We start from the raw sequence: 22,722 nt of genomic DNA, 5'->3' as shown, positions 1-22,722 counted from the left end.
CTTGTCCATTAGAATCCCCAGGTTAGTAGATCTAAAACAGCTTCTTTGGACGTTCACAGGCTTTCTCAGCTGGGGCAGCCAAGGTTAGCAAGGTCTGGTCGAATATTGTGTGGAAATGTCATTTTTAATATACTTTGTGGCTGCTGTAGGTGAAGATCTGTCACTTTCCATCAAAGAGAAGAATCATGAGCTGCTAAAGTACTCACACCAGGGGTTTTTGTAGGTGATCTTCCAATGAGGGTAGCTTCTTGAGTGACTGTCAGTTAGGCATTGGAGCCTGATAGGAAGCACCTTCTGTGAATGAAGGCAGAGGCCTGAATACACAGAGCAGAAATGGCTTGGGACAGCTGAGGAGCCCTACATGTGCAAAAGCCATGAATGCTTCCAGGAGAACTGAGAGCCTTATAGCACATGGCAATGTTCCAGTGCTGGCATGCTCTCTGTTAGCAATAGCCCCCAAAGTCAGCCTGCATTCACCACATGCACCCATTCACCTCCCAGGGAATGGCATTCACCTCAAGCACATCAAGGGAGTGGAACATCTTCCTTTAAGAGGAGAGCCTGAGGGAGCTGAGGGCTCTGCAGCTTGGAGAAGAGGAGACTGAGAGGTGACCTCATTCATGTTGATCAAGATGTGCAGGGTGAGTGCCCAGAGGCTGGAGCCAGGCTCTGCTGGGAGATGCCCAGTGGCAGCACAAGGGGCAGTGGTGGAAGTTGAGGCAGAGGAAGTACCATGAAAACATGAGGAGAAATTCTTTCCCTGTGAGGGTGACAGAGCACTGGAAGAGGCTGCCCAGGGGGGTTGTGGAGTCTCCCTCTCTGGAGATACTCAAACCCTGCCTGGATGTGTTCCTGTGTGATCTGCTCTGGGTGCTCCTGCTCTGGCAGGGGGGTTGGACTGGATGAGCTTTTGAGGTCCCTTCCAGCCCCTAACATTCTGTGCTTCTGTGAACACTTCCACCCAGTTTGGTGTCATCTGCAAACTGACTTGGGGAGTACTGAAACCCCTTGTCAAGATCATTGATGAAAATATTAGGCAAGACTGGCCCTTGGGGACACCACTTGTGACTGGCTGTCAAGTGGCTTTAACCCCATTCACCATTACTGTAACATCTCATTTATTGTGAAGCAGATTCCTCCTTCTCACCCAGGAAGCATTATCTTCATACTTCTGCCTTAGGCACTGAATGAGACTGGACTGGATGCACAGCACTTGTGCTAGCCCACTCTAGATATTTTGCCAGAGCAGCTCTGTTGGTCAGGGCTGTAATAAACCATGATTTGTAACTGGCAGAAATAACCTGGCAAAAAACTGGCACTAGTAGTTGTGCTGAGAGGTTCTGCTTCACATGGAAAAGACAAAGGGCAATGGGAACAAGTTACTACTGGAGAGACCCCCATTGGAATCCAGAAGAAAACTTTTCATCACGAGAACAGTGTTTGGTTTGGTTTAGTTTGGTTTGGTTTGGTTTTTCTTCCTTTTTAAAGCAGTTAGAAATGAAAAGTCCTGCATCTGGGTTGGGGCAATGCCAAGCATAGGCTGGGCAGGGACTGGCTTGAGAGCAGCCCTGAAGAAAAGGACTTGGGCGTGCTGGGGGATAAGAAGCTCAACATGAGCCAGCAGTGAGCACTTGCAGCCCAGAGAGCCAAGCAGAGCCTGGGCTGCAGCAAGAGAAGCAGAGCCAGCAGGGCCAGGGAGGGGATTCTCCCCCTCTGCTCCACTCTGCTGAGACCCCACCTGGAGCACTGTGTCCAGTTCTGGAGCCTCTATTACAGGAAGGATCTGGAGGTGCTGGAAGGTGTCCAGAGAAGAGCCACAAGGATGAGCAGAGGGCTGGAGCTGCTCTTCTATGAGAACAGACTGAGGGAGTTGGGGCTGTTCAATCTGGAGAAGAGAAGGCTCTGAGGAGACCTCATTGTGGCCTTCCAGTATCTGAAGAGGGCTACAAGAAAGCTGGGGAGGGACTTTTGAGGGTGTCAGGGAGTGATAGGACTGGGGGGAATGGAGCAAAACTAGAAATGGGTAGATTCAGATTGGATGCTAGGAAGAAGTTCTTCCCCATGAGGGTGGTGAGAGCCTGGCACAGGTTGCCCAGGGAGGTGGTGGAAGCCTCATCCCTGGAGGTTTTGCAGCCAGGCTGGATGTGGCTGTGAGCAACCTGATCACAGAATCACCAAGGTTGGAAGAGACCTCAAAGATCACCAAGTCCAACTCATGTTGACTGCTGTAGTGTGAGGTGTCCCTGCCCAGGGCAGGGAGGTTGGAACTGGATGTTTCTTGAAGTCCCTTCCAACCCTACCAATTCTATGATTCTATGATTGGAATAATCTCCCAAGAGAAGCAGTGGATTCCCCTACATTGGTCAGTTTTAAGACTCAGCCTGACAGGGTGCTGGGCCAGCTCATTTCAACTGCACTATCACCTAGAGAGGTCAGACCAGATGATCCTTGGAGTGCCTCCCAACCTGGCACTCTGTGATACTAACAGAAACTCTTCTTTATGTGTTGTAGCTACACAGCATTTTCTGAGAGATCACTGGAGCTGTACTGTGACATCTTCACATGGTTCAGTCCTGGCCTGATCTAGAGTTCAGAGCTGTCAGCTGAAATTCACTCAGCACCAGTCAGCTGAATTATGGAATTTCCTAGGTTTTGAGGAGTATGCAGCCTTGGCAATGGGCTGATCATAATTTTTTGTAGGCCTAGACATAAAATTTAGGGCAAAGGGGATTAGGAGATGATCTGGATGAGGGGATTGAGTCAGTCATCAGCAAATTTGCAGATGACACCAAGTTGGGAACAGATGTTGGTCAGTTAGAGGGTAGAAAGGCTCTGCAGAGGGACTTTGACCGACTGGACAGGTGGGCAGAGTCCAATGGGATGGCATTCAACAAGTCCAAGTGCCAGGGGCTGCACTTTGGCCACAACCACCCCATGCAGGGTTGGGGTGGGGTCAGAGTGGCTGGAGAGCTGCCAAACAGAGAGGGACCTGGGGGTGCTGATTGACAGCCACCTAAACATGAGCCAGCAGTGTGCCCAGATGGCCAAGAAGGCCAATGGCATCCTGGCCTATATTAGGAATAGTGTGGCCAGCAGCAGCAGGGAGGTCATTGTGCCCCTGGACTCTGCATTGGTTAGGCTGCATCGTGAGTACTGTGTCCAGTTCTGGGCCCTCAGTTTAGGAAAGATGTTGAGATGCTGGAAGGTGTCCAGAGAAGGGCAACAAAGCTGGGGAGAGGCCTTGAGCACAGCCCTGGGAGGAGAGGCTGAGGGAGCTGGGGTTGCTTAGCCTGGAGAAGAGGAGGCTCAGGAGAGACCTTCTTGCTCTCTACAACTACCTGAAGGGTGGTTGTAGCCAGGTGGGGGTTGGTCTCTTCTCCCAGGCAACCAGCACCAGAACAAGAGGACACAGTCTCAAGCTGTGCCAGGGGAGGTTTAGACTCGAGGTGAGGAGAAAGTTCTTCCCAGCAAGTGAGTTGTTCATCATTGGAATGTGCTGCCCAGGGAGGTGGTGGAGTCACCATGCCTGGAGGTGTTCAGGAGGGGATTGGATGTGGCACTTGGTGCCATGGTCTAGTCATGAGGTCTGTGGAGACAGGTTGGACTCAATGATCCTCGAGGTCTCTCCCAACCTTAGTGATACTGAGTGTAATGCAGTTAAATGTGCATGGGGACAGAATTAGCCCATCTGTATATCCAGAAGTAAAAGCAGATAGTTTTATGTATTGTTTTTTATTATTCCAGCTCCATCCAGCAGAAAACCAGGAGACCCTCTGGTTATTTCTGATATCAAGAAAGGAAGTGTTGCTCACAGGTAAGACAGTCAAAATCCCAGGAAAAGATCTGGTTCCATTCTGTGTCCAGGCAGACCAAATTAACAAAAGGGAGCTTGGAACAGACTGGTTTGGTTTGGTTTTATTCCTTTTTAAAGCACTTAGAAATTAAAAGTCCTGCATCTGGGTTGGGGCAATGCCAAACATAGGCTGGGCAGGGAGTGGCTTGAGAGCAGCCCTGAAGAAAAGGACCTGGGGGTGCTGGGGGATGAGAAGTTCAACAGGAGCCAGCAGTGAGCACTTGCAGCCCAGAGAGCCAAGCAGAGCCTGGTTTGCAGCAAGAGAAGCAGAGCCAGCAGAGACAGGGAGGGGATTCTCCCCCTCTGCTCCACTCTGCTGAGACCCCACCTGGTGGGCATCCAGTTCTGGAGCCCCTGTTACAGGAAGGATCTGGAGGTGTTGGAACATGTCCAGAGAAGGGCCACGAGGATGAGCAGAGGGCTGGAGCTGCTCTCCTGTGAGGACAGGCTGAGAGAGTTGGGGCTGTTCAGTCTGGAGAAGAAAACGCTCCAAGGAGACCTAATTATGGCCTTCCAGTATCTGAAGGGGGCTGCAAGAAAGCTGGGGAGGGACTTCTGAGGGTGTCAGGGAGTGATAGGACTGGGGGGGATGGAGCAAAACTAGAAATGGGTAGATTGAGATTGGATGTTAGGAAGAAGTTCTTCCCCATGAGGGTGGTGAGAGACTGGAACAGGTTGCCCAGGGAGGTGGTGGAAGCCTCATCCCTGGAGGTTTTGAAGGCCAGGCTGGATGTGGCTCTGGGCAACCTGCTGCAGTGTGAGGTGTCCCTGCCCATGGCAGGGGGGTTGGAACTGGCTGATCCTTGAGGTCCCTTCCAACCCTAAGCAATTCTATGATATTAAGGAATAAAATGGTAGGTATTGTTTTAAATCCATCCCATGCCCATGATAATGTCCATACCATCTCAGACACCCTGTGTTAACATCCCTGGACTTTCATGTCAGCTGGTTTGCTTGTTCACAGGACTGGGACGCTTGAGCTGGGCGATAAGCTGCTCGCCATCGACAACATTCGCCTCGACAACTGCTCGATGGAAGATGCTGTCCAGATCCTGCAGCACTGTGAGGACCTTGTAAAGTTAAAGATCCGCAAGGATGAAGATAATTCTGGTATTAGCACTGAGCCTGCTGCAGATTCTTGTGTGTCTTCAGGGTTTTTACAGCATGGGGTCATTTGTGTGCACTTAAATGTCAGTGACGTGTTGGGGCTTTTGCCCCAAGCATGGCTGACTTGTGCTAAGAGTCATGAGAGGATGGGATGGGATGGGATGGGATGGGATGGCATAGGGTAGGATAGGATAGGATAGGATAGGATAGGATAGGATAGGATAGGATAGGATAGGATAGGATAAGGTGGAATGGAATACAGTGGAATGGAATAGAATAGAGTGGAATAGAATAGAGTAGAATAGACTAGACTAGAATAGACAAGACTAGACTAGAATAGAACAGAACAGAACAGGTTGGAAGAGACCTTCAAGATCATCAAGTCCAACCTATCATCCAACACCACCTAATCAACTAAACCATGCAACCAAGCACTCTATCAAGTCTCCTCCTGAACGCCTCCAATGATGGTGACTCCACAATAGAATAGAATAGAGTAGAATGGAATGGAGTAGAATAGTATGGAATGGAATAGCATAGCATAGGATCAGATAGGGTGGAATGGAATAGAATAGAGTGGAATGGAGTAGAATAGAATAGGAAAAAATGGAATGGAATGGAATGGAATAGAATAGGATAGGATGGAGTGGAATGGAGTGGAGTAGAATAGAATAGAATAGAATTGAATTGAATTGAATTGAATTGAATTGAATTGAATTGAATTGAATTGAATTGAATTGAATTGAATTGAATTGAATTGAATTAACCAGGTTGGAAAAGACCTTTGAGATCATCCAGTCCAACCTGTCACCCAACACCATCTAATCAACTAAACCATGGCACCAAGTGCCTCATCACATGGTCAAGGTGCCTAGAACAGCAAAAAAAAATACACAGATGGAGCTGCTGGGAATTTTCAGCCCACATCTTGAGACTGTAGCCTGGGAAGTGCCCTTTTAGCTGTAGCTACCACTTGATACTCTCTGGAATACAGTAAACTGCTTCAGTCTGAGACTGGATGTTTATTTTACACTGAGGTGGTCAGCATGGCTCTGCCTGGAAACTAAAAGGAGAGAGGGCCCAGGGCCTCTGATGCCCAGGCTCTGGTACAACAGATGTCTTTACCTGCCTTGCTCTAGGAGCTATGCAGAGGATTCTGCTGAGGATGAGGGTGAAGAAGGTGAGGAAGCTTCTGATGAAAATGTCACACTAAAGAGAATTTTAATGGTATAGAAAATGGAGATTATTTTTTTTCCTCAATGGCTGTATTGCCTGCAGGAGCTGCACTGCAAAAGAAGGTCTTCAGCTTTGTGGAAAGGTAATTTCCCCTCAGGTGCAGACATGTAAGGCTCCTCTTCCTCTTAGCAACGTGTTGACATTTTCTCTGCTTTTAAGACTGGAGTCATGAGTAGCAAAGCAGGGCTCCATAGGCTTCAGTCTCCAGCAAAGTGGTGAAGTGAATGTTGTAGCCATAAACTGACAACCTTGACTTCAGTATGACTGAAGTATGAATATTGCTCTCTGCAACTCCCTGAAGGCAGGTTGCAGCCAGGTGGGGGTTGGTCTCTTCTCCCAGGCAAGCAGCACCAGAACAAGAGGACACAGTCTCAAGATGTGCCAGGGGTGGTTTAGGCTGGATGTGAGGAGAAAGTTCTTCCCAGAAAGAGAAAGTGGCCTTTGGAATGTGCTGCCCAGGGAGGTGGTGGAGTCACCATCACTGGAGGTGTTTAGGAAGAGCCTAGATGAGGCAATTGGTGCCATGGTTTAGTTGATGAGATGGTGTTGGGTGATAGGTTGGACTCAGTGATCTCAAAGGTCTTTTCCAACCTGGTTGATTCTATTCCTGTCCTATCCTATCCTATCCTATCCTATCCTATCCTATCCTATCCTATCCTATCCTATCCTATCCTATCCTATCCTATCCTATCCTATCCTATCCTATCCTATCCTATCCTATCCTATCCTATCCTATTCTGTTCCTGGCCTGGAACCAGAATACTGTGGATAGCAGGAGCAGGAAAGTCATTCTGCCCTGGACTCAGCACTGCTTAGGCCACACCTTGAGTCCTGTGTCCAGTTCTGGGTTAAAAAATTTAAGAAACATGTTGAGATGCTGGAATGTGTCCAGAGAAGGGCAACAAAGCTGGGGAGGGGGCTGGAGCAAAGCCCTGTGAGGAGAGGCTAAGGGAGCTGGGGTTGCTTAGCCTGGAGAAAAGGAGGCTCAGGGGAGACCTTCTTGCTCTCTACAACTCCCTGAAGGGAGGTTGTAGCCAGGTGGGGGTTGGTCTCTTCTCCCAGGCAAGCAGCACACGAACAAGAGGACACAGTCTCAAGCTGTGCCAGGGGAGGTTTAGGCTGGAGGTGAGGAGAAAGTTCTTCCCAGCAAGAGAGATTGGCCATTGGGATGCGCTGCCCAGGGAGGTGGTGGAGTCACCATCCCTGGAGGTGTTCAAAAAAGTCTTGGATGTGGCACTTGGAGCCATGGTTTAGTTGTCAGGAGGTGTTAGATATTAGGTGTCAGGTTGGACTTGATGGTCTCTGAGGTCTTTTCCTAGCTGGTGGATTCTGTGCCTCTATGACACATCCTTTTCTTTCATTTTTTAACAATCCAGTGGAATCTGTTTAAGAAGCTTCGCTGAAATGTAATCCTTTCATACTGTTGTTTGATTATGAGCCACTGGTCTGGATGCACTGGGGTGGTTTTTTTTTCCATTCCCTCTTTCATAAGAACCCAATTGCATCCCCTTGGCCTTTATTGCAGATGAGCAGGAGAGCTCTGGAGCAATTATTTATACCGTGGAGCTGAAGCGCTACGGCGGGCCCCTCGGCATTACAATCTCTGGCACTGAAGAGCCCTTTGATCCCATCATCATTTCCAGCCTCACAAAAGGAGGATTAGCTGAAAGGTAAATTGGCAAGCAAATGATTTCAAATGCTCTCTTTGTCAAGGTAGCTTTATTTTGTTTACCTGAAGGTCCTCATTTTCGTGGCTTAGCAGTTTAATGTGTGGTTGTTTGGGGGGTTTGGGGTTTTAATTCTCCACATTTAAGTTTATAATCTTTTTGCTGCTGGGTGTTTTGGTTTTTTGGGGTCATTTCCAAGTTTAGGAGCAGGAGCAATATTTTAACAGGATGTTCTCTCACCTGCTGCACAAGACAGAGCAGAAGATTGTGGTCCTTGTCATAAATCACTTAGGGAAGAGTAAGCAATCACTGCTCAGTCACATAAGCATCTGAATAGCTTTGTATAGTACACACTTTATGTGCCCAAGCAAAGCACTTTAGGTGCCCTCTCATCATCCTCCCATCATTTCATCATGAGAACAGTGTCCGGAGAAGGGCCACAAGGATGATCAGAGGGCTGGAGCACCTCTGGTATGAAGACAGATTGAGAGAGTTGGGGCTGTTCAATCTGGAGAAGAGAAGACTCCTAGGAGACCTTATTGCGGCCTTGCAGTATCTGAAGGGGGCTACAAGAAAGCTGGGGAGGGACTTTTGAGGGTGTCAGGGAGTGATAGGACTGAGGGGAATGGAAAAAACCTAGAAATGGGTAGATTCAGATTGTATATAGGAAGAAGTTCTTCCCCATGAGGGTGGTGAGACACTGGCACAGGTTGCCCAGGGAGGTGGTGGAAGCCTCACCCCTGGGGGTTTTTCAGGCCAGGCTGGATGTGGCTGTGAGCAACCTGCTGTAGTGTGAGGTGTCCCTGCCCATGGCAGGGGGGTTGGAACTTGGCTGATCCTTGAGGTCCCTTCCAACCCTGACAATTCTATGATTCTGTGACAACATAGAGAGCATTTACACAAAGCAAATGTGTTTTCTTCTCTTGTTATGACCTATCTGGAAAGCCACATTGGTGAAGTAGCTGCTGACTTGCTCACACTGCCATTATCTGTCATGTTGAGAGCTTCCTAGAAACTTGACTCATTGCAGAACTTACTGAGCTGTCTGAGGCTGCTCTTAAACAGGTAGGCTGCAATGAATATCAGCCATAGGTGGTTAACTCAGTTACTGCTTTAACACAGAAATCCACATCTGCTGCTCTGCTGTTGTCACTACAGCAAAGGTGAATTGCTTTAAGCATTGCTAACAGAAGGATTGCTCTGTACTGCACCTATAAAAGCCAAATGAAGGAAAGCAAGCCAGATGAGGCTTGCATGCTCCAAACAGACAAAGCAAAAGCCTTTGTTGCTTTTTTGTGTCCTTTCCTCAGTATTTTGTTTCTCTCTGTTATTGCAGGACAGGGGCAATTCACATAGGAGACAGGATTCTAGCAATAAATAGTAGCAGTCTGAAAGGAAAACCTTTGAGTGAAGCCATCCATTTGTTACAGATGGCAGGAGAAACTGTCACCTTGAAAATCAAGAAGCAGACAGATGGTGAGTACGGCCAGGGGTGGCAGCAGTGACCTTTAATGCAAGCATTTAGCCTATCCCTGGCAAAACATCAGGGCAGTGGTTAAAAAAGTGTAGTCTTAGAACCAAAGTAAAACCATGCCCACCACCCTCTCTTGTTTTTTGATTATCCCATTCAGCTACCAGCCCCAAGAAATTTCCTGCCCCTGTGGGTCATGTAAGTGAACTGAGTGATGCTGAAGATGAAGCCTCTGCTGCACAGAAGTCCAGCAAGCTCTCAGACATCTACTCCACCACGGTCCCAAGCGTCGACAGCGCCGTGGAGTCCTGGGATGGCTCTGGTATGGATACCAGCTTTGGAAATCAAGGTACTACCCAGAGTGCAGTTGACATTTAGAGTAGGAAACAACCACCTTCATGGCTGACCTTCCTGTGGTAGTTGCAGGCTATGGCTTTAAAACTTTTCACAGATCTTCACAGAATGACAGAATTTCAGGGGCTGGACCTTGGAAGCTCATCCAGTCCAACCCCCCTGCCAGAGCAGGAGCACCTAGAGCAGATCACACAGGAACACAGCCAGGCAGGCTTTGAATATCTCCAGAGAAGGAGACTCCACACCCCCCCTGGGCAGCCTCTTCCAGTGCTCTGTCACCCTCACAGGGAAAAAATTTCTCCTCCTGTTTCCATGAAACTTCCTCTGCCTCAACTTCCACCATTGCCCCTTGAGCTGGCATTGACTACCACCCAACAATCTCCTTAAGAGCAACACCTCACCAGGCAGCATGATTTCTTGCAGTTGGCTGGCCTTGGGTTTGCTCTTTCATGCCAATGTGCTGTGCCATGAGCATTCAGATTGGATGTTAGGAAGAAGTTCTTCCCCATGAGGGTGGTGAGACACTGGCACAGGTTGCCCAGGGAGGTGGTGGAAGCCTCATCCCTGGAGGTTTTGAAGGCCAGGCTGGATGTGGCTGTGAGCAACCTGCTGTGGTGTGAGGTGTCCCTGCCCGTGGCAGGGGGCTTGGAACTAGAGGATCCTTGAGGTCCCTTCCAACTCCAACAATTCTATGGTTCTATGATTAATCAACATTAAGAGGCTTTTGTTAGCTTTGCTGACATCTGAGTATCCCTGCCCATAGCTCATCCCCACCTTAAAGAGTCTATCCTTCAAATACAGATCAAGGCACAGACCACAGTGAAGATGTTCATTAATTTGATGCCCATGTGCAATAACTTTTAACTGACAGCAGGTTTGTTACAAACTGCTGAAGAGAGAATGTTGGGCATTGCTCATGACTCCTGAATCTTTTACTCCTTTCTCATTCCTGCAGCACTGGCCTCTAACTTTTAGCTCTCAGAAGCAAACCATTCTGTTTAAAGACACAGTTTTCCTTAGTGCTAAGCTTTCCACTTCTCTTGGGCTGTTTTCAATGGATCTCATGTGTGGGTTTTCAAATAATCTCACGTGTGGAGACACATTTCTCTGGGCAGAGAGGGATGCAGACATCTTGTAATATTCTAGATAACAAGAAAAGTAACTTTCACACAGCTGAGCACAGGGCAGAATGACCTCCCTGCTCCTGCTGGCCACACTGTTCCTGATACAGACCATCAACCTATTTTAAACCAGACAGTCCCAGTACCATTAAGCATAACTTCTGTTTTCTACACTTTGCTTTTAATTTACTGTTACCTAATAGCATTTTATACAGGCTTTATTCCCCCCTGTACAAGGTGCCTTCCACAAATGAGATGCATTTGTTCCCTCTTCTGTTTTTAACTGGTGTGGTCAGTTTGTCAGAATAAATCATGTTAGATTTTCTTCTCATATTTTCAAGTTCTAAGGAGAAGTAATGCTTGAAAAAGTGCCAAAAGGATATTCCTCATTTCCTTGGTTGAATTGATGATGTCTGGAGAGCTAGAGGGGACCTTAGCAACTGTCTCAAACTGCCTAAAAGGAAGTTGTAGTCAGGTGGGGGTCAGGCTCTTCTTCCAGGCTGCTTTGACAGGGCAAGAGGGTATGGCCTGAAGCTGCACCAGGGGAGGGTTAGGTTAGATATTGGGAAGCACTTCCTCACAGAAGGGCTGGTTAGGCACTGGGATGGACTGCCCAGGGAGGTGATAGAGTTGCCACCACTGGAGGTCTTTTAAGAAAAGCTTGGATGTGGCATGGTTTAGCTGAAGTCATGGGTTTGGGTCATAGGCTAGACTTGATGATCTCAGAGGTCTTTTCCAGCATCAATAATTCTGTGATTCTTTAACTGTGGAAAGGACTGAGGACTGCTTTCCAGGTGCCCTGGCAAAACCAAACCTAAACCAGCATCTCAAAGCAGCTCTTTTTCCCCCCTAACTCTCCTGAAGAAAATCAGCTGGATACATGGCAGTTCTGCTAAACAGCCTGAGTGTAGTCAGATTTGTGCCTTACCCCTTGCTGTGGTACTGATGTGGCCCACATTCCTGTTAAAGTTCATTCTGTCTTGACCTGTCAAGTTGAGTTTGGCTTCTCTCCAAACTTCTGTTGGCATAAGCACAGGCTAAGAAAGTTGTGGAGTTTGGGGAATGCTTCTGGAGCAGCAGATAATGCCTTATCCCATTAGGTACTGATTTAATGCTGGTGAGCAGTCTTTTCTCTCTGTGAATTGACCTTTGTTTAATGCATCAAAGTACTGGAATGTGCTGCCCAGGGAGGTGGTGGAGTCCCCAAGCCTGGCTGTGTTTCAAGGTGGTTTGGATGTGGTGCTTGGGGCTGTGGTTTAGGGGTGACCTTTGTAGAGTAGGGTTCTGGGTTGGCCTTGGTGATCCTGAGGCTCTTTTGCAACCTGAATGTCTCTGTGATTCTGTCTTCCTCACTAATCTGGAGTCATCCCCACACAGCATTCACATTTTCCCAACCCAAAACCCCTCCTAGAATCCAGGAGTGTGTGTATGCCTGCCAAGTAGCTGGAAAATGCACACAACTCTGTAGTTACACAGGATCTGAGTGAGCCAGGTCTAGACTGATTTATTGAAGCAAATTGCACTCTTTAGAGAGGTGACAGCAGTGATATTTGTTACTCATCAACAAAACAGAACTTCCTAATCTAATATGCAGAGCAGAAAATGCCAGCTGTAGGGCTGGGAAAGGAATGTGTCAGGATGAAATATATATCTGGCAGCTGAACCATAATGGCTTTTGCTTACCAGATCAGCATCAGCTTGTGACAACTTAATCCATGTGTTCCTCTTGAAACATCACTTGGAAGCCAGACAATCTTGTTCCTTACTTGCAATTCAAATTGCCACTCAATTCACTTAAAGAAATACTATTGAAGTAATACCAACATTGCTTGTATGATAAAAGCACCCAGAAATAAACTCTACAGGTGGAAGAAGGCTGCCATTCCCACAGCCTTGTCAAGGCCATTTCCACAGCCTTGAGACTGACTCATAGAATTGTCAGGGTTGGAAGGGACCCCAAGGATCAGCCAGTTCCAACCCCCCTGCCATGGGCAGGGACACCTCACACTACAGCAGGTTGCTCACAGCCACATCCAGCCTGGCTGCAAACACCTCCAGGGATGAGGCTTCCACCACCTCCCTGGGCAACCTGTGCCAGGCTCTCACCACCCTCATGGGGAACAACTTCTTCCTAACATCCAATCTGAATCTACCCATTTGTAGTCTTGCTCCATTCCCCCCAGTCCTATCACTCCCTGACACCCTCAGAAGTCCCTCCCCATCTTTCTTGGAGCCCCCTTCAGATACCAGAAGGCCACAATGAGGTCTCCTCAGAGCCTTCTCTTCTCCAGACTGAACAGTCCCAACTCCCTCAGTCTGTCCTCAAAGCAGAGCAGCTCCATGGCTGATGGAGAAATGCACTTTCAGCTGGTCTAGGTTTCCCAGGGTGTGTGTTGGGCCTGGGCATGTGTCCCCATCATGAGGTGCACCTTTGGTCAGCTCTGGGAGCCCTAGCAAAAGTGCAGTAGCTCTGCTGAGTGCCCCTTAGACAAAGGGTGGTGGGTGCAGAGGTTCCTCTATTGGCCTTTGTGCTTTGTGTTTAGTTTTGGCTTTGCCATGGCACCTTAGCCAGCAGGACTTTGCAAAGCAGTCTGGGCCTCAGTCCTTTCCACAGCTGAACAATTTGCTCCAAACAGTATCAGTTCACCAAGGAAATGAGGAGCATCATTTTGGCACTTTTCCAAGCACTACTTCTCCTTAGAACTTACAAAAAAATAATCAAAAGAAAACCTAGGATGGTTTCTCTTGACCAAGTGACCAAAGCAGGCCTGTGTCAGCACAGTCCTGCCTGTGCATGCATGAGTCCTTGGCCCAGCAAGGGCCACACCTTGAGTCCTGTGTCCAGCTCTGGCCTCCTCACTTTAAGAAGGACATTGAGATGCTGGAAGGTGTCCAGAGAAGGGCAGTGAGGCTGGGGAGGGGTCTGGAGCACAGCCCTGTGAGGAGAGGCTGAGGGAGCTGGGGTTGCTTAGCCTGGAGAAGAGGAGGCTTGTGGCAATGCCAGCGACGAGCGGTGTGAGCAACCTGGCAGCGCAGGCCTGGAGCCTGACATGGTGCTAGGCCATGCTCAGCATAAGTGCAGAGCCAGCTAGCAGTGCACCAAACAGTGCTGTGCATGCAGCATGTAACTAAAGCAAGGCACTGGTAGCTATAAACACAGCAAGTTATCCTGGGACAACAGGACATGCACCTGCATCACCAAGCCTTGCATGTCAGCAGTAGCTGGACCAATAATCTATAACAGTGTGATGTGTGGTCACTCACAGGGAACCAATGAGGCCATGCCAACAAGGCACTCTGAGTTTATATGAGTTGTGGAAGTTCCCTTGCTAGGTACTTCTGCCTTTCCTGTCCCTTCTCTTTCTATGCTTTACTTTACTGTGCTAAACTCTCACCATAGGCCTGTGCCATAGGCCTGCAATACTGGATCAATAAAGGATCGATACTCGATCATATTGGTCAGCTGTATTGATTCCAACCTCCGCCAATAGAGGCTCAGGGGAGACCTTCTTGATCTCTACAACTGCCTGATGGGAGGTTGTAGCCAGGTGGGGGTTGGTCTCTTCTCCCAGGCAACAAGAACCAGAACAAGAGGACACAGTCTCAAGCTGTGCCAGGGGAGGTTTAGGCTGGAGGTGAGGAGAAAATTCTTCCCAGAAAGAGAGCTTGGCCATTGGAATGTGCTGCCCAGGGAGGTGGTGGAGTCACCATCCCTGGAAGTGTTCATAAAGGGATTGGATGTGGCACTTGAAGCCATGGATTTGTAGTCATGAGGTGTTGGGTGACAGGTTGGACTCCATGATCTCTGAGGTCTTTTCCAACCTTATTGATTCTCTGATTCTCTGAGTCCACAAGCAAGTTACAGAAAGCCCAGCTTCAGAATGTGCTTTGTTGCTGTTATTGTTGTAACAACACAGACAGTGCCATAAATCTGTCATTCATCTCTTTAGGGCACAGCTATCAGGCTTCAGGCTACAGCTTCAATGCCTATGAGTGGAGGAGTCCTAAGCAGAGCAGCTTGTCCCCTCCAAGCAAACCTCGAAACCACCCGTTTCATGACCCAGGGCTGAGCGATGAGGAATGGGACCAGCCAGCAGCAAGCAGGTAAGTTCCCATACCAGCTTCTCTCTTCCAATTTGCAGCCACAAGAAGGACTGTTTGCTGTCTGGAATGTGTACTGTGAGATGAGTAGGCTTACAGGATCACAGGATGTCAGGGGTTGGAAGGGACCCAAAGAAATCATCGAGTCCAACCCCCCTGCCAGAGCAGGACCATACAATCTCTCTCAGCTCACAGAGGAACACATCCAGATGGGCCTGGGACAGTCTTCTCTCATAAATACTTCAGGTATCTGCAGTGATTCAACAAGAGAACAAAGTGATCCAGGTAGAAATGTCTTGTCCAAAGCTATGGTATGCATTCATTCCTCTCCTTCTGAGAAGTAAATCTCCTTTGCAATGAATTTCTCTGCAGGCAAAAGAACTCCCAGGGGGGGAAAATGCTTAGTTGACAATGCTTGATGATAGTGAAAGGCCCCAAAGTCTCTTATTCCCTATTCTAAGGATGATCCAGCAGAGGCTTGGGTAATTCTTGCCAAAGAACAGTTCTTCCTCAGATAAAGGAAGACACACATCCCAGGTAGGAAGATTTCTGTGCCTGAAATCCCAGTCTGGAGCTGGGGTTGCTTAGCCTGGAGAAGAGGAGGCTCAGGGGAGACCTTCTTGCTTATCTATAACTACCTGAAAGGAGGTTATAGGAAGGTAGGAGTTGGTTTCTTCTCCCAGGCAACCAGCACCAGAACAAGAGGACACAGTCCAAGGTGTGCCAGAGGAGGCTTAGGCTGGATGTTAGGAAGAAGTTCTTCACAGGAAGAGAGATTGGCCATTGGAATGTGCTGCCCAGGGAGGTGGTGGAGTCACCATCACTGGAGGTGTTTAAAAAGATACTGGATGAGGCACTTAGTGCCATGGTTGAGTTGATGAGATGGTGTTGGGTGATAGGTTGGACTTGATGATCTCGAAGGTCTTTTCCAACCTGGTTTATTCTATTCTATTCTATTCTATTCTATTCTGTTCTGTTCTGTTCTGTTCTGTTCTGTTCTATTCATTCTATTCTATTGTATTCTATTCTAAATTCAAGTTTAGTACTAAAAAATCCCTTTCTGGTCCCTGTGTAAACCATGCTGGATAAGTAAAACCATAAGCTCCCATCTGTCACCAATGACATACAAATCAAGGCAAAGCTTGATCTGGCATATTGGCAGATTGATTAGCATGTTTTATATGCCAATGCTGCTTGCAGGATTTCCATGACAGGTCCTCTGGCATGGCAAATTGCCCAGTGGCATTTTGTCTGCAGACAACAAAGATGACCCTCAGCAAGTCTGCAAATGGCACCAAGCTGAGTGGTGCAGCTGAAGGACAGGATGCCATCCAGAGGGACCTGAACAAGCTGGAGAGGTAGGCTGAGGAGAATCTCACAGAATCATAGAATTGTTAGGGTTGGAAGGGACCTCAAGTGTCATCCAGTTCAACCCCCCTGCCATGGGCAGGGACACCTCACACTACAGCAGGTTGCTCACAGCCACATCCAGCCTGGCCTTCAAAACCTCCAGGGATGAGGCTTCCGCCACCTCCCTGGGCAACCTGTGCCAGGCTCTCACCACCCTCATGGGGAAGAGCTTCTTCCTAACATCCAGTCTGAATCTTCCCATTTCTAGGTTTTTTCCTTTCCCCCCAGTCCTATCACTCCCTGACAGCCTCAAAAGTCCCTCCCCAGCTTTCTTGTAGCCCCCTCAGATACTGCAAGGCCACAGTTAGGTCTCCTCAGAGCTCTCTCTTCTCCAGACTGAACAGCCCCAACTCCCCCAGCCTGTCCTCATAGCAGAGCAGCTCCAGCCCTCTGCTCATCCTCGTGGCCCTTCTCTGGACACCTTCCAGCACCTCCAGATCCTTCCTGTAATAGAGGCTCCAGACTGGATGCAGTACTGCATGTGTGGTCTCACCAGAGTGGAGCAGAGGGGGAGAATCACCTCCCTCAACCTGCTGGCTCTGCTGCTCTTGATGCAGGCCAGGGAGGTTCAATAGGGCAAAGTGCAAGGTCCTGCACTGGGGCAGCCCTCAGTATCTATAGAGGCTGGGAGGTTGTGAGGTTGAGAGCAGCCCTGCAGAAAAGGACTTGAGGATGTGGTGGATGAGAAGCTGGACATGAGCCAACGTTGTGCACTTGCAGCCCAAAAGGCAAATTGCATTCTGAGATGCATCAAAAGAGGTGTGACCAGCAGGGCAAGAGGTGATTCTGCCACTCTGCTCTGGTGACTCCTCCTGTGTCCAGCTCTGGGGCACTCAACACATAAGAGACACAGCCCTGCTGGAGTGGGTCCACACAAAGATGATCAGAGGGCTGGAGCACCTCTCCTGCGAAGACAGGCTGCAAGAGTTGGGGCTGTTCAGCCTGGAGAGGAGAAGGCTCCAGGGATACCTTATTGCTACATTTCAGTATCTGAAGGGGACCTACAGGACTTGCAGTGTGCCCAGGCAGCCAAGAGGAAGGCTGGGGAGGGGCTGTTCAGAAGGGCTTGTAGTGATAGGATGAGAGGCACATTTTAAACTGGAGCAGGGTAGATTTAGTTTGGGCATAAGGAGGAATTTCTATAGAATGGGAGTGGTGAAATACTGCAACAGGCTGCCCAGGGATGTGGTTGAGGCCCCATCCCTGGAGACATTCAGGATCTGACTCAATGTGTCCCTGGGTAGCCTGATGTAGTTGGAAGTCTCTCAGCCTCTGCTCATAAGGCAGTGCTCCAGCCCCCTCATCATGCTTGTAGCCCTGCTTTTGAGCAGGGCATGTCTGTTCTTCCTGCCTGTTACAGGGGTCCTCAGGAAACCACCTTTTCTCTGCCTCTAGCTTCTGCCCACAGAGGTTGTGGAGTCTCCTTCTCTGGAGACTTTCAAGATGCCTCTGGATGTGTTCCTGTGACCTGTGCTATGATCCTGCTCTGGCAGGGGGGGGTTGGACTTGATGATCTTCAGAGGTCCCTTCCCACCCCTAACATTCTATGATCCTATGAACTTCTCTTCTTCTCTTACTTGGACTTGGATGATCTCTGAGGTCTTTTCCAACCTGGTTGATTCTGTGAGATGGAAAGATACAAATGTGTGGGGTTTATTCAACAAAGAACCCAGGATAGGTGGTTTCAAAGGCACTGAGCTCTTTAATTACACAGTCTTCAAGGGTGCTGTCTGATCAGTGTAAATGAGCTGCTTTAGTCTGGGTTCTGCTAAAATCTTGGGTCTTGTCTCTTTTCTTTTGGCATTATATTGCATCCCTCTTTCTCAAATCAAAAAGACCCAGTGCCAAAGGTTACTTGATTTGCATTGTCAGTGTCTCACACTTTCTTCATGGCTTGAGTGAGGGGGGAAAAACCACAGTTTCTGATGGGGAACAACAACTAAATGTATTAAAAACCATCTAAAACCCATCCTCTGGTTTAGGGGTGAGCCTTGCAGAGTAGGGTTCTGGGTTGGTCTTGGTGATCCTGAAGGTCTTTTCCAACCTGAATGTTTCTGTGATTCTGTGCACACTAAGGAGTAATCTTTTCTTACCTTTATTTTGTGTAGCACAGCTTCCAAGAGCACGTGGCAGCAGAAGGAAACAGAGACATTGGGGGAGAATCAAGAAAACCATTTGAAGCAAACTCCTGCAGAGAGGCCAGGGGGAGAGAGCATCAGGAGCATGAAGAAAGAGAGCAAGATGTGGAAGAGCTCTTCTGGGGGGCAAAGGAAAGTTGGAGGTCAGCTGGAAGAGTGGAACACTTCCAGGTAGGAGAACCAAGAGTGCATAGGAGTGAGATCAAACTGGACTGAGAGGCAGGGACCAGCTGGGTGGGGAAGGAAGGGAAAGCAGTTAAGCAAAAGAAGAAAAGCAGGGTGAAAGCAGAGAAGATGTCATTGGCATGCTGTTGAGTGAGCATGGGAGTTCATCTGATCTATGAATGAACCCAGAGCACTTCAACCATTCTGTAGCCTGGTGGATACCTATCACTGGCAGGCAGGGACAAGTCTGTTATGGTTCCTGCTCCAAGAAGGGCTGTTTAAAACAGCACTTCCAGGAATGAGTCTGCCACATCTTACAACAACCTCTCACCTTCTGAATTAAAACCAAATCAAATCAAAGCAAAACAAAACAAGCCCCCCAAATTAAACCATCTTTCATCTCCCCTATGGCAATAAGAACCAACTCAGAGGCACCTGTGTGTTCATACCTGCCCCATCACCTGTAGGTGTCTACATTCCTGATGGCTCTTTGAATAAGCATCAGAACCCCAAATATATATTGATTATAGGCCAGCCAATATATCACAGGACATAAAATCAATCTCTCAGGTTTCAGGGAGTAAGAATTAAACAACAATCTGGGTGAGAAATTATTTTGGGGTTTTTTTCTGGTGCAGTAGCTCAGCTACAAATCAGTTCATTCATGTGGATGTGATGGAGATGCAGACATTGAGCACTTCACACAGCCAAAAAGGCAAAAGAGGAGGTGAGGGCAGGAAGAAAGGAAATGCTGCAGCTGAAAGGAGGTCCAGATGTGTAGGCATCTTGATTTCAGATTTCACAGAAGCCAGAGAATAATTGACTCTCCAGTTCCAGGCAATCCAGCTTGGCTGTCACAGCCAATTGCCTCAACTAATCCTGTTCATTAACTCAAGTTCTACTTTATGTTATGCCATTATTATGCAATATAAAGGAAGGTATTGTAATGGACATAAATTAGCATATGTTCAACACTGGCTGTTGAACCAGCTGCTTAGGCTTAGGGCAGGAGCAATTTCAGAAGCCAAGGGTCTTTCTAAAAGCATGATTTACATACTTCCTTATCCTGCCTGGGAGGAATCCCATCCGTGCTCTGTGTAGGTATCCTCAGTGGTGCTGTGTCTACTGCAGCCTCTTTAGATGAGGCACTGATGCTGGATGGAGAATCAGTGCACTGAGAGATTGAGATGGCTGACCATTGTCTGCTTGACTGATTGTAGCTGCAAGAAAGCAGCTCTGAGGCAGAGGATTGTGTGGGAAGCTTTCCAGCTGTCATCTGTTGGGCTGGGCAATTCTCCTTGTTAATTTATTCCCTTAACAGAGTGCCATTGGCACCGTTCTCAGGAGCACACTGGGTGTCAAGCAAGGCCTCAGATGCTTCCACAGTAGTATTTGCCCTGTTCAGGTGCTGCTAAGCACCACTGGCTGCAGTCCATGGGCAGCTACTCCAAAAGTAACAGCTTGCTGCCACCAAAAGGGCAGATTCTCATGTTGTCCTGCTTCATCCTTCCCCTCTGCCTTTCACGTTCTCAGCCCCTTCCTGTGCAGCAGCACTGATGCTTGTGTGAGCCCTCATTGAGCTGACTCCCCTTGCCAAGACAGCAAAGCCTCCTGCTTCCTCCCCTCACTCACACACTCTAATGGTGTTGCTTGTTGGGCTGTGTTGCTGCAGCCCCAGAGTCAGCACTTTCTATCAGACCTCTCTTGCTGGGCAGCTTCCCCAAGCTTTGCTGTCACCCAGACCACGCTCGAGAGTGCTACTAATGAGGTGTAGGTGCTTTGGGGAAACACCAGAAGTCTCCATGCAAGACAGTTGCATCCCTGAAATTTTCTCTCTGTTTGTGCATGGAATGACTAGAGCAGTTGATATGATGGCAGTCAGGTGAGCTTCAGTGGATAAGTGCAGCTTGGACTGCAGGACTTGGGTAAACAAGCCTCACCATCCCTCCTTGGCAAAATCCCCTTTGCAAACCCGAGGGCTCTCTTCATGTTCCCTGGGAGGAGTCTGAGAGGTTAAAAGCTGTGCACAGAGCTGCTGGCTGATTCACTGATGTTCAGAGGGCTGTCCCCAGGTCCAGTGCAGTAAATGTGTGCATTGTGTTGTCGCTGGGATCCCTTTTTCTCCTCGCTGGATAACTTGCTGCTCAGATCCTGCCGGCTGCTAGCGACTGCCGGGTTATGAGGAGACTTGTCTGCCGTGTGCTCTGCATGGCCATCCAGCCTCTCCTGATCAGCAGCTCTGCCCCACTCCCCTGCCTACCTACCATAATGTTCTGTCATTCCAGCTGCAAGCTGTGGCAAGGCACCTGTGTAAAATATGCTTCTCAAGGGGGGTGGGGTGGGGAAGAAAAGTCCACTTGGTGGGTTTTTAACCTCTCCTTGTAAATCTAGCTTTGCAGGTACCCATGAGAACACCGAGGCTGACCAGGAGGAAAATTTCTGGTCTCAGGCTCTGGAGGATTTAGAGACCTGTGGCCAGTCAGGAATTCTGAGGGAACTAGAGGTAGAACAATCTTAAAACCTTTCTTTCTGATGCTAGAGAAATATGTAATGGGGGTTCGGTTCGGTTTCCGTTCCTTTGATTTCCTCCTTTTGGTTCGGTTTTAGGTTGGTTTGTGTGTGTTTGGTTTTGGTTGGTTGTTTGGTTTGGGTCTTTTCCTGTCCTTCTTTTAAGCTGCACTAACCACACCAATCCATTTAAAAGCTCTAACCCCTCTCCACAGGACAAGGCTGGCAGGCGTCTGTGTTTGAGAAACATGACTCTCTTGGTACCTACCCTTTTACCTTTCTACTTCCGCTTGTGCAGCTGCCTCCCCTACCTCCCCCTTCAACCAGAGCTGTTTTCCTTCACCAAAACTCTTACAAACATCTTCACCCCCCCTCCCCCCCAAGAGCTTTTGACTGGCAGCTTCTGCTGTGCATAACCATGGACTGATTGCTGTCTACCCAGGCAGCACAGGGCGCAGACCTTGAGCGGGCGCAGCTTTCCCCGCAGCAGTTGCATCCCATCCTTCTCTGACAGACGCTTTGGTGCAGCTTTCCTTAGCATGTTGGAGGTTGTTCTGTTAAACTGGGACTTCATTTGATTAAGAGGAACATAAAAGAAAATCAGCTGCTCAAAATGTTGCCTTAGAATCTCTCCAAAAGAAAAGTGGGGGGGGGGAGGGGGGAAGAAGAGCTGCCAAGGGGAGAAATGTTCTCAGTGCAGCAATTTCTCCGCTGTGCAGCCTACTCTAACGTTTCTTTCTGAAGTTCTGTGCAAATTTAGCCATGCTTCCTGCTACCCTGTGAGGGGGGCAGAGTAAGGAAAGAACAGAGGCAGAGTAACTCTGAGTCTTTATGTGGTTGGGTGGTTTTTTTTGCCTAATCACCTTTCCTCTGAACTTGTCCAACCAGAACAATTAAGATCCCGCTGCCCCGCTGCCAAGCTGCGGGACCAGAGGGCCTGAAATGTTTTCTTTTATGTTCTTTTCTGGGTTCTGAACATTCCTGGAAGCTGCAAACCTGGCAGAATCCCATTTGTCATTTTGTTTGTGTTCTCTTGAAGCCCTTCAGCAGCCAGGAGGAATGTGAATGGCATAGCTGGGGGAAGGGGTTTTCTTTATTTCAGTTGGGATTTAATTTCCTTCCTGGGGAGGGGGTTGTGGCTTTTTTTTGGTACTGCATGTGTGGAGAGCAAAATGTCAGCCTCATGTATTTGTTCCTGCTGACCAGAGAAACCTAGGAGAAAAGCCTTAGACTGATTGAATTCCCTGGGTTAGCTGTGGGTCAGGTTTCTCTTGCCATGTTCAATATTCAGAGCACAATAAAAGGATATGGAAATAGATAATTCTGACATGGAAACAGATCCTTCACCCTGACCAGAATTCAATGACTTCCACCTTGCCTCAGCCTTTCACAGAACTGAAATTCAGAGCTCTGGAGCTGCTGTATCATGTGTAGCCTTGCCTGGTTGCACAACCCCACAGCTCTGAAAAGAAAGCAAGACTCCTTCAGCATGTCAGGGAGCTGAGAGTGGCCATGCCATTGCCCAGTCAAGGACCCCTTACCAGTTTTCATTTTGAGGTCATCAGCCTAAGAGCAAAGATTGTTGTTTGCC

At 48.4% G+C, this 22,722-nt stretch overlaps 1 protein-coding gene across 1 annotated transcript in view; it reads left to right on the top strand.

The window, feature by feature from the left end:
- GRIP1 (glutamate receptor interacting protein 1) overlaps window positions 1-22,722 on the top strand; it is a 310,348-nt gene that overhangs the window by 275,492 nt on the left and 12,134 nt on the right. Inside the window, exons 14-21 of the mRNA XM_009904966.2 lie at window positions 3,745-3,814; window positions 4,818-4,963; window positions 7,722-7,866; window positions 9,200-9,339; window positions 9,495-9,683; window positions 14,760-14,913; window positions 18,429-18,629; window positions 21,015-21,126. Of these exons, the coding sequence (XP_009903268.2) occupies window positions 3,745-3,814; window positions 4,818-4,963; window positions 7,722-7,866; window positions 9,200-9,339; window positions 9,495-9,683; window positions 14,760-14,913; window positions 18,429-18,629; window positions 21,015-21,126 (1,157 nt within the window). The remainder of the gene's footprint in view (window positions 1-3,744; window positions 3,815-4,817; window positions 4,964-7,721; window positions 7,867-9,199; window positions 9,340-9,494; window positions 9,684-14,759; window positions 14,914-18,428; window positions 18,630-21,014; window positions 21,127-22,722) is intronic.

This window comes from Dryobates pubescens, chromosome Z, assembly GCF_014839835.1.
Source record: "Dryobates pubescens isolate bDryPub1 chromosome Z, bDryPub1.pri, whole genome shotgun sequence".
Taxonomy (NCBI): domain Eukaryota; kingdom Metazoa; phylum Chordata; class Aves; order Piciformes; family Picidae; genus Dryobates; species Dryobates pubescens.
The sequence above is the reverse complement of the archived record's forward strand: the minus strand, read 5'-3'. Positions and strand labels throughout refer to the sequence as shown.